Here is a 10535-nt window from a genome sequence, read left to right on the forward strand (position 1 = left end):
CTGTCTCTTCTTGGTTCTTATTCTAATGCTCAGCTGTTGGTTTTGTAGGCATAGATATTTATTCTGAAAAACCCATTTGCTCAAATCTAAATCTCAGAGTTGTGCAGATGGTGGTGATTTTGAGTCTGCTCATAGTAAATAAATGAATATGGTAGGGCCAGCTCAGCTCTACTCCTGCAGAGTTTTGGCCCTAGGACACAAAGCTCCAGGGTTTGCACACCCAGCCCTGACCGGCTGCTACACCTTCATGCCCCAAATGCCATCTGCTCCTACCATCCTACCCTGCCCTCAATGCGACAAGCCTTCACACGTTTGCAGAGCCTTAGGCTGGGGTGCAATGGCTCTGGAGGGTTTTCTAGCTCTGAGCAGAGAAGCTGGCCAGGTGAGCACCAATGGTGCCGGTACTGGGAGGCCGAGCCCAACCCCCTCCCCGTGCCAGCCCCTCCAGGGACCCTGGAGCCCCCCTCTCATCGCCTGCTGCTTGCTGGTTGCATTCAGACAAAAGGGCCCTCAGAAGACGAATGTAAGCCACAGAGAAACACCCCCATCCCGTCACTCACCATGACCAGCTGTCGCTGCATGACTGTCGCTGCAGGGAGGGTGATTTTGGGGTACCAAATAGGCAACGTCACGCACTCCAGATTTTCCACTGCCACTCTAAGGTGGCTCCCCTGAACCATGTCCCAGGTCAATCATTCCCAACTTTCCTTGATGGGTTGATGCACAGGGTGCTTATTTATCCCCTTCACTTAAGGGTTGTGAAGATCCAGAAGCAGGGAAGGCCTACAAATCTCTGCTGTTTGATGGGAGCGGAAAAGGAGATGGGACAATTTTTCGGAGGAAAAAAAAATCAGTGGGGCTGGCAGAACGTGAGTTCAGCCTTCCAGACCCACTCTAGACCCACAGCGGCCGTTTCCAGTGTCCACTGCGGGCCTTGAAACAGGAGAGCAAAAAGCCGGCTTTATTCCACCCCACGGAGAACTCATGGGGGGGCAGCGGGTCAGGGAAAGAGACTGAGCAGGGCCCTGCTTCAGGGAAGGGAGGCTGGCGTGGGGGGAATTACGGACGCGCCTGAAGCGACTGGCGCGCCTTTCGAGTCCAAGGGCGGAGCCGGACGGACAGACGGATGGATGGATGCGGTTAGCGGCCGCTTCGGCTTCGCCCGTCCATCCGCCTGTACTTTAGGCCGGGGGGGGAGGGCGTTTTACGGAGCGGGGGACAAAGAGAAGCACGCTGGGCGGGGCAAATGTGATTGGGGAGCGGGAGGCCCACGGAAAGCCGCGGAGGCGGGCAGAAAGCGCGAGTGGCCAAAAAAGTTTGAGACAGAAAAGGGGCGGAGGGAGAACGCCAGAAGGGAGGAGGAGAGGAGGGGGTCGAGGAGAGCCGGCGGCGGAAGCGCCCCCCCCCCCGGCTCCGGATTACTCTCGTCTGTCGGCGCCGTGGCGCTGATCGCACCCGTTCCCTCGCCCTTCCCCGAATGGGTGAACTGGGCAGCCGCGGGAAGGGCAGGGATCGGGCTTAGACCTCCGACTCTTTCTCGGTAAGGCAGACACGGAAAAGTTTGGAGACGCCGAAGGATCCGCGGGCTGAGGGGCTGAGGCGGGGACGCCCCTCCCCCCAATTCGGAGCGGCTGGTGATCGAGCGCGCACGGGGGGGGGGGCTCCCGAGTCGGTGGGACAGCCGGCCGCGAAGACCTTCCACAAGGTGTGCGGAGATTGGCGGGCTGAGGCTGCTCCAGAGAGGCGCTCTGCACGTTCTCCGGAGGCGCTGGGTTTGGTTACGCGTTCAGAGCTCTCGCATTCCAACGAGTCCCACGCGGGGCTGGGTTTGGCGGCTGGTGGGCGCAGGCGTCCAGCCCGGCTGCGAAGTCGGCCTCATCCCTGCTGGAGTCCGGTAGCGAACGGCCGAAAGGCAGGCAGAAGTAGTCCGATGGATGCGGGGGAGGGGGCCCTGGTGTGGTGGGTTGCCAAGCTTGCTTGGGCAAGCTGTAGGCGGCTGAGAAGTCTGCACAACCGTAAGCCTTCCCCGCCCTCACCTATACTGGGGTCAAACCCCACCAATTAAAAACCTGGGGGCTACATTCCGACAAATTCCAGGGTTGACTGCTTTCTGCTCTCTTGATTTTGCCTGAAAATGTCGCTGCCCAGTGATGAGGGGCAGAATAATAATAATAATAATAATAATAATAATAATAATAATAATAATAATAATAATAATAATAATAATAATAATAATAATAATAATAATAATAATAATAATAAAGTTGGAAGGGACCTTGGAGGTCATCTAGTCCAACCCCCTGCTCAGGCACGAAACCTTATACCATTTCAGACAAATGGCTGTCCAGTCTCTTCTTAAAAACTTCCAGTGTTGGAGCATTCACCACTTCTGGAGGCAGGTTGTTCCACTGGTTGATTGTTCTAACTGTCAGGAAGTTTCTCCTGACAGTTGCTTCTCTCCTTGACTAGTTTCCATCCGTTGCTTCTTGTCCTGCTTTCAGGTGCTTTGGAGAATAGCTTGGCTCCATCTTCTTTGTGGTAGCCCCTGAGATATTGGAACACTGCTATCATGTCACCCCTCACCCTTCTCTTCATTAAACTACACATACCCAATTCCAGCAACCGTTCCCTATATGTTTTAGCCTCCAGCCCCCTAATCATCTTTGTTGCTCTTCTCTGTACCCTTTCTAGAGTCTCAACATCTTTTTTACATCGTGGTGCCCAAAACTGGATGCAGGATTCCAGGTGTGGCCTTACCAAAGCATTGTAAAGTGGTATTAGTACTTCACTTGATCTTGATTCTACCCCTCTGTTAATGCAGCCTAGCACTGTGTTGGCTTTTTTGGCAGCTGCAGCACACTGCTGGCTCATATTGAAGTGATTGTCTACTAAGACTCCGAGATCCCTCTCACAGTTACTACTATTGAACAGTTACTACTACTATACCTATGCATTTGATTTTTCCTGCCTAAGTGTAGAACCTTACTTTTTTCACCATTGAATTTCATTTTGTTAGATAGTGCCCAGTGTTCGAGTCTGTCCAGATCCTTCTGTATCTTAAGCCTATCTTCTGGAGTATTGGCTATTCCTGCCAGCTTGGTGTCGTCTGCAAATTTGATGAGTTCCCCATCTATCCCCTCATCCAAATCATTAATGAAGATATTGAAGAGCACTGGTCCCAGAACAGAGCCCTGGGGCACCCTACTACACACTTCCTTCCATGTAGATGTGGTTCCATTGAGGACCACACGCTGAGTACGGCCTGTCAGCCAGCTACGAATCCATCTGGTGGTAATGCTATCTAACCCACATTTTTCTATCTTATCAAGTAGTAGGTTGTGATCTACTTTATCAAATGCCTTACTGAAGTCCAAGTAAATTATATCTACAGCATTCCTCTGGTCCACTAGTTTTGTCACTTGGTCAAAGAATGTAATAAGATTTGTCTGGCATGATCTGATTTTGACAAACCCATGTTGACTTTTAGTGATGACTTTGTTTGCATCAAGGTGTTCGCTGATTTGTTGTTTGATTATCTTTTCCAGAATCTTCCCAGGTATTGAGGTCAGGCTGATAGGTCTGTAGTTTCCTGGATCTATTTTTTTCCCTTTTTTGAAGATGGGAACTATTCCTCTGGTAGTTCCCCAGTGCTCCAGGATCTTTGAAAAATATAGTTCAGTGGTTCTGAGATCACGTCTGCCAGTTCCTTGAGAACCTTGGGGTGTAATCCATCTGGTCCTGGTGATTTGAACTCGTCTAGGCTGGACAGGTGCTCACTTACCATTTTCTTGCCTATATTAACTTGCGTTTCTATTCTGTTTTATATGGCACTGGTTTGGGTAGGTTGGACTGTTTTTTCCCTTTGTGTAAAGACAGATGCAAAAAACGAATTAAATAGTTCTGCTTTCTCCCTATTGCTTGTCACCTTCTTGCCACTTTCACCCACTAATGGACCAATCATTTCCTTAACTTTTTTCTTGTTTTTTATATGTTGAAAGAAGCATTTTTTGTTATTTTTGACTTTGGTCGCAAGCCTTAGTTCATTTTGAGCCTTAGCTTTCCTCACTTCATCTTTGCAGGCACGGGCTATTTGCTGATATTCTGCCTTAGTTATGTGCCCCTCTTTCCAATTCTTATACTTGTCCTTTTTATCTTTCAATTTATCAGAGAGTTCTTTATGCAGTCATGCTGGTTTCTTTTGAGAGCTGTTATTTTTCTTCTTTGTTGGTATTGTACTAGACTGGGCCTTTATTATCTCACTTTTCAAAATTTCCCAAGCTTCTTGAGTTGTTTTCCCCTTTAGGATTCTCATCCATGGAATTCTTCCCATGGTCTCTCTAAGTTTATTGAAATTAGCTCTTTTAAAGTCCAAGACTCTAGTTTGGCTGTGTTCTATTGCTTGTGCCTCCAGAATGTTGAATTCCAATATTGCATGATCACTTCCCCCCAAGGTTCCTGTGGCTTCGACACCTTCTATCATTTCATCTCTGTTTGTGAGAATTAAATCCAATATGGCTAATCCCCTAGTTCCCTTCTCTACTTTTTGGGAGAGAAAGTTGTCTGCTAGGTTTGACAGGAATCTGTTTGATCTTCCACTTGGTGCAGAGTTTGTCTCCCAGTTGATATCAGGGTAATTAAAGTCCCCCATTACTATTGTGATGCGCTTCTTATATACCTTAGTTAGCTGACTAGCAAAAAGTTCATCTATTTCCTCTGCTTGGTTGGGCGGCCTATAGTATACACCTATGGCAATGTCATTTCCCCCCCCTTTTATATTGACCCAAATGCTTTCAAGTTTACAGTTTTCGTCATTGTTGTGCTCTATTTCTGTAGAGATAAAGTTATTTCTTAATAGTCAGAGTCCTGCTGCGTTCCGGTTGTCCCCGGGAGGTACTGCCATCTGTCCACTCCTGCCCCATGTCCCATCCTGCCCCTTGGAAAAGAAGGCCCTGAATGCAGCTCCACAGCGGTGGTGCATTCGCAGAGCACCGTGTTAGGCATCCTGCACAGCTCAACCCCAAAGGCCTGAGCACGCTGTTCCGCCCGCTGTTGTTTTGGGGAGAAGGAGGGGGGGGAATGGACACAGAGGGCCTTGAGACTGAGGAGGAACCTCCCCTCCATTCAGCAGTTTGGCTTTGCTGCGGGCCCCCCACGAAATACTCCTCCAAGGACCCCCTTAGGGATCATGCCATTTGCCCCTGGTGAGGCAGGCATTCCCCACTGCTTCCCCCTCCCCCCAAAATCTGGGAGTGACCAGAGGGGCATCCAGGTGCCCCTCTGTCTTTTCTCCGGCCAGGTCACCTCGAGAATCAGGCCTCGGCTGTGCCTGGGCAGTGGGGGTGGGGAGTTCCAGGCAGGGGATCAGAGGGTGAGGCCAGGGCAGGCCAGGAGGATCTGAACTGGTGGGGTGCTTTCTCCCAGCACCTGACCTCAGCCCAGGTGACCCCTGTAAGATGGGGACAGGTCCAAAAGGCAGCCGCGGAACTTCCTCCCCTGCAGGTGAGCCAGAGGACCGGCTCCCTGTGCGGGCCCTTGGGGGTGGTGGAGGAGGGGGGCACGTGCAAGGCCTTGGCGGGGCTCCCACTGAGGGCCCAGGGTCGGGCTCTGCCAAGCACAGAGGGTCTTCCACCACTGCTGTCTCTCTGTCTCCCGCCCCTCAAGGTGAAGGATGGGGAGCCTTCCCAGGTGGCAGCGGTGCTGCTGCTGCTGCTGTCGGCTGCCTTTGCTTTGGGTCGCGCTGGCCGTCTGCACCATGATTGGCTTCACTGTTCAGCTCCTGGGCATCTCCCTTCCGAAGAGGTAATAACGCCTCCCCCCCTCCCTCCAGTTCAGCCGTGGCCAGAGGCCCAACTGGGCGGGGGAGGGGAGGGGAGGGGGGGCTGGGTGCAGGGAGATTGCTAGGTTGAGTGGGCGGGAAGCCACCAGGCAGAAGGTGGCCAGGCAGCAGGGGAGAGCCGGGAAGAGGGTCAACGCAGGATCGTATTCTGCCCTTGCGGGATTCAGGCCTAGTTGGGTGGGAGACCCCCAGAGGGGAATCCCAAGGCCAAAATGGAAGTGGAAAATCTCCCCAGAGGAGACGCTGGCCAGCCCCTTTCACCCTCTGGCCGAGACTTCTCGAAAGCCACGGGAGGGGAGCTGTTGCCGTTGCTAGCTGCCTCATCCTTTTGCAAACTCTCCCAGCAGGGTGTCCTCACCTCCGCTGCTCCCCCCCACACACGCTCCAGTCCCCTCGGCAGAACCTTTGGGGCTGCGGGAGGAAGAACCTGTCAGCCACCTCCTCTCCTGCCAGCCGCGGCAACACCTGGTCTTCCTGAAGACCCACAAGACCGCCAGCAGCACCCTCATCAACATCCTGCACCGCTTTGGGGACACCAGATCGCTGCGGTTTGCCCTGCCGGCTGGCTACCAGTTCAGCTACCCCAGGCTCTTCCAGGCGCGGCACGTGAAAGGGTGGCGCCCCTCGGGGCCCCCATTCGACATCCTTTGCCACCACATGCGCTTCAACTTGCTTGAGGTGGGTGGCAGGAGTCGGAAGCAGCCAGGCTGGATTCAGGAGGGGGGAAGGAGGGGAGGGGGGCACACGCGGAGAGCGCTTGAGGCTCTCCCTCTAGGGGGCTTTTGTGAGCTGCTGCAAGCAGCCGGGAGCAGCCCCACTTCTGGCTTGGGTTGTGAGGCATCACATCTCCCAAGATGCTGCCGGCTGTGGCTCCTCCAGAGTGGGAATTAGCAGGGGAAGGCGTGGAGCAGGCGGAAAGGGCCGCCTAGGAAGGGGAATGGGTGCCGGGAGAGGGAGTGACCTGAGGGAAGAGGGCTGTGCCCAACGCTTCTTCCTTAGCTGATGGCCTGGGCTGCAACTTCCACCAAGGAGACAGGCCATCTTTTCCGTGGGCACCAGCTATGGTGGGCATCAGCGCTAACCTCCGCATATTCCCCTCCAGGTCCAGAAGGTGATGCCCACAGACAGTTTCTATTTCTCCATAGTGCGGGATCCGGCTTCCTTGGCTGAATCGGCTTTCTCCTATTACCGGGGTGTGGTCCCCGCCTTCCGCCGGGCTCGCTCACTGCAAGAGTTCCTGGCTTCTCCACAGAACTTCTACCGACCTGGTGAGCGTGGCAGCCACTATGCCCGCAACCTGCTTTGGTTTGACTTTGGCCTTGATCCGCCAACAAGCCCCGGCTTAGCCCCAATCCATGCTGCCCTGCTGGGACTGGATCGCATTTTCCACCTTGTGCTGCTAACGGAATACATGGATGAGTCACTGATCCTGCTGCGCGACGCCCTCTGCTGGAGCTTTAAGGACGTGGTGGCTTTCCAGCACAACCTGCGCAATCCAGAGGCGGTTCACCAGCTGGGGGCTGCCGACGTAGCTCGGCTCCGCGCTTGGAATCACCTGGACTGGCACCTCTACACTCATTTCAATCGCACTTTCTGGGCACGTGTGAAACACTTTGGCACCGCCCGCATGGCTGGGGAAGTGGCCATTCTCCGAAAGCAGCGGGCAGAGCTTACGCGGCGTTGTTTACAAGGGGGGGGCCCACTGGAGCCAGGCCACATTGCTGATGAACGCATCCGCCCCTTCCAGTTTGGGCAGGTGCCAATCCTGGGTTATGCCCTACAACCCAGCTTGGCATCCGGCCTGCAGGCCGTGTGTCAGCAGCTGGTCACTCCTGAGCTGCAGTACAAGGACCTCCTGGATGCCAAGCAGTTTCCCCACCCCTACAAGGGGGGCGATCTCAGACAGGGAGGGGAAGCACCTCACAACAGCTCTTGGCAGAAGCCATCTGACTGAAGGTCCCCCGTGCTCTGCCGGACACCCCCATCCACGCAGGATGCAACGGGCAGAGGGGCCCTAGGAGAGCTGCAGGGATGTGCAACGCCAGAGGAATGAAGAGATTTCCATGTTTTGAGAGGCAAAAGGCTGTTGATTGTTTTAAACACCTTGGGATTGTTTAAGACTCGGAGAAACAAACAGGGCAACGTGCCCACTCTGACACCAGGCAGCTTGACGAGAGGAGCTTCCATAATTGGATTTCTTATGACTGGGCCAGGGAGAGCATGAACACCCCCCTCCCCCCCTTGGCCCTTTGCTCAGTGTTTTTCCCCCTCCCACCCTAACAAAGCATCTTCCAAGGCCTGGAGGACCAGCATTCTTGGGCGGGGGGGGGAGGCGAAAGGGCTGGGGTGCAAACAACCCCTGGACTGTCTCACCAAAGTGCTCCTGCTGTCTGGCCACGGAGCGCCTCCCTCTCCGGCCACTGTCTCGCCCCAGATGCAGTGGGGCTTGTACCTGGAAGACCAGGGAAGCTGGAGCCGCCGTGGGGCTTCCTGGCTCTTCTCTCCACGTCCTTCTCTGCATGGGGAGAGGAGGCTGCACTACAGAGTTCCCAGGCAGAGAGGCTCTGGCGGCCGTGCGGACGGCTCACGGACATGGGCAGTAGGGCCATATTTGGGGAACCTGTGCCCAGGGTTGGAGTTGGACCCCAAAGTGGAGGATCTGTGGAGACGTTGCTGGCAAACGCTGGGAGAGAATGAAGCTGCCCTGAAGTTGATGAGGACGCCAGCAAGATGCACAACCAACCCAGGATGAGAAGGAAGATGAGGAAGCAATAATCGTTTCAATAATTAATCATTCAGAGTAACATGACCCAATTAGAAGGGTTTAATTTACGTACAGAATAATAAATTGCAACAAATAAAAGGCTTCCTGAGAAGAGGCCCTTCAGCCTCTTTAGCTTTAGCCCAGCTCTACCCTCAGCCTGGACAGCCCAAAGAAGAGTGGCCAGAGCCAGAAGCCAGCGAGTGGGATGACCTGCTGATGGCCTTAATCCAGCTGGGGCATCAGGGCTCGTCAAGGGTGCAGGGATTAGACAGGCTTTGGTCTGTCCACCGCAGGGCTGTTTCCCTTTTTAGCCTGGACAAAAGAGCCGCAAGGAAGAGGGCACAGCCTTCCCCCCACCCCTACCCCCCTTGCTGCCTTCTCCCAGGAGGCCCTGTAGCCCGGCTGTCCCTTGCGTGGGCAGTCCGGCTGCCACTCAGCGGAAAGAAAAGCTGGATTTTGCTGCCCCTTAAGAGCCAGGCTGAACTATGCAGAAGGGTGGGGTGGAGAAACGGATGTCATCTCACACCACCCTGGGAAGCAAACCACGGGTGTTCCCAGTAATCTCTGGCAGGGCCTGGTGGCTGGCGTGGAGCCTCAGAAGCTCCCACCTCCAGACTCTTCCTGTGTGCCGGGGTCAGCTCTTGCCCTCTGCCACCATCCACGGCAGGCTGCAGGACTAGGCCACGGCAGGCGAAGCAGCCCGAGTGCCGTTGAGCTGGGCCTGCCTGAGCGTGCCCGACTCCCCAGTTGGAGAAACCCAGGGAAGCACAGTGCTACCTTGGTCTTCTTGCTGGATGGGGAGGCAGGCCTGAGGCCGGGGCTGGAACCTGGAGCGTCTTCAGCGCCCCCCCCCCCCCCGGAGAGATCAAGGACCTCAGGCTCATCACCTCTGTGGCTACAAGAGTTCGGATCTGTACCTTTGTTCTCTCTATTGGCCCCACTAGCCAGGCCGGCCCCTGCCTCCGCTGGCTCAATCAGCATTCACACTGTGGAGCTCTCAAATTACCATGGCTCTTTCCAGCATTTGCAGCAGTGACACTGTTTAGATGTTTTTCCCATTATGCAATTACTGTGTTCATTTTCAAAAAGGAGAATATCAGTGTAAAAAATTAAAACATTAATTGATTGGGGTAGTCTGAGCCTCGTTTGGTGTTCCTAATGCACCTTTTATCCTTAGGAATCAAGATTCGGCTCTGCAGAAAGGGACATTTCTGCTTTTGAGAAATGCCAATGGCCAGAGAAGCGACCCATTGGTGGCAGGACTGGTCACCTTCAGCCTGGCCTCCCTCTTGTCCAGCTGCATGGCACCGCTTCAGGTCAGGGCTGGGTGGTGCTTCCTCACTGCCCCCCCCCCACACCTTTCTGAGGAAGGAAATGTGTGGGCCAGGCCCTCCTCTTGCTTGCACACAGGATGGCAGGGTGTTCTCTCACAACTTGAACAATTTACTCTGAATCTGGGCACGGTGATTATGGCAAAGAAAAAAATTTCAACTCTCAGGTAGCACCTCCTGACCCCTGTAGCGGGGTGTGGGGGGGTGAGAACCACATGCCTGTCTCCCAAGATGACTAACATCCAAAGCCCTCCTGGCCCCGGAGCAGCTGGAGAGTTGCCAAGATGAGGGAGGGCCTGGGAGCGGGGAAGATACGTGGTTTGAGTGTGTCTGAAAGGCTGTTGTCAGACAAGGAAACAAACAGCCTTCCTTGCCCCATCCAAAAGACTGCACAGAATCTAGAGCCATTGAGAAAGTAAAAACCTCGAAGTCAGCAACTCTGCTGCAAGTTGCCCTCCCTTAACATTCCGACCGACCGGCAGAGGCGCCTGCGTGTTGGTTCCGGAGTTCCGATGGTCGCCCGGTTCTGCAGCCACGTGACGGCAGTCTGGGCGCTAGGCAACTAGCCCCGCGATTTTTGGCAAATTTTGCTCGTTTCCAGTGT

General features: G+C 54.3%; 1 protein-coding gene across 1 annotated transcript; it reads left to right on the forward strand.

The window, feature by feature from the left end:
• Positions 1 to 5668: 5668 nt before the first annotated feature.
• LOC308677309 (galactose-3-O-sulfotransferase 4-like) lies at positions 5669 to 7790 on the forward strand (the record flags this gene model as incomplete). Its single annotated transcript, XM_081343577.1, has 3 exons — positions 5669 to 5799; positions 6181 to 6514; positions 6939 to 7790. 3 exons carry the CDS (start codon positions 5669 to 5671, stop codon positions 7788 to 7790), a joined length of 1317 nt encoding a protein of 438 aa, XP_081199703.1.
• Positions 7791 to 10535: the final 2745 nt, after the last annotated feature.

The sequence above is a fragment of the Vipera berus genome (assembly GCF_964194415.1).
Source record: "Vipera berus genome assembly, chromosome: Z".
Classification (NCBI taxonomy): domain Eukaryota; kingdom Metazoa; phylum Chordata; class Lepidosauria; order Squamata; family Viperidae; genus Vipera; species Vipera berus.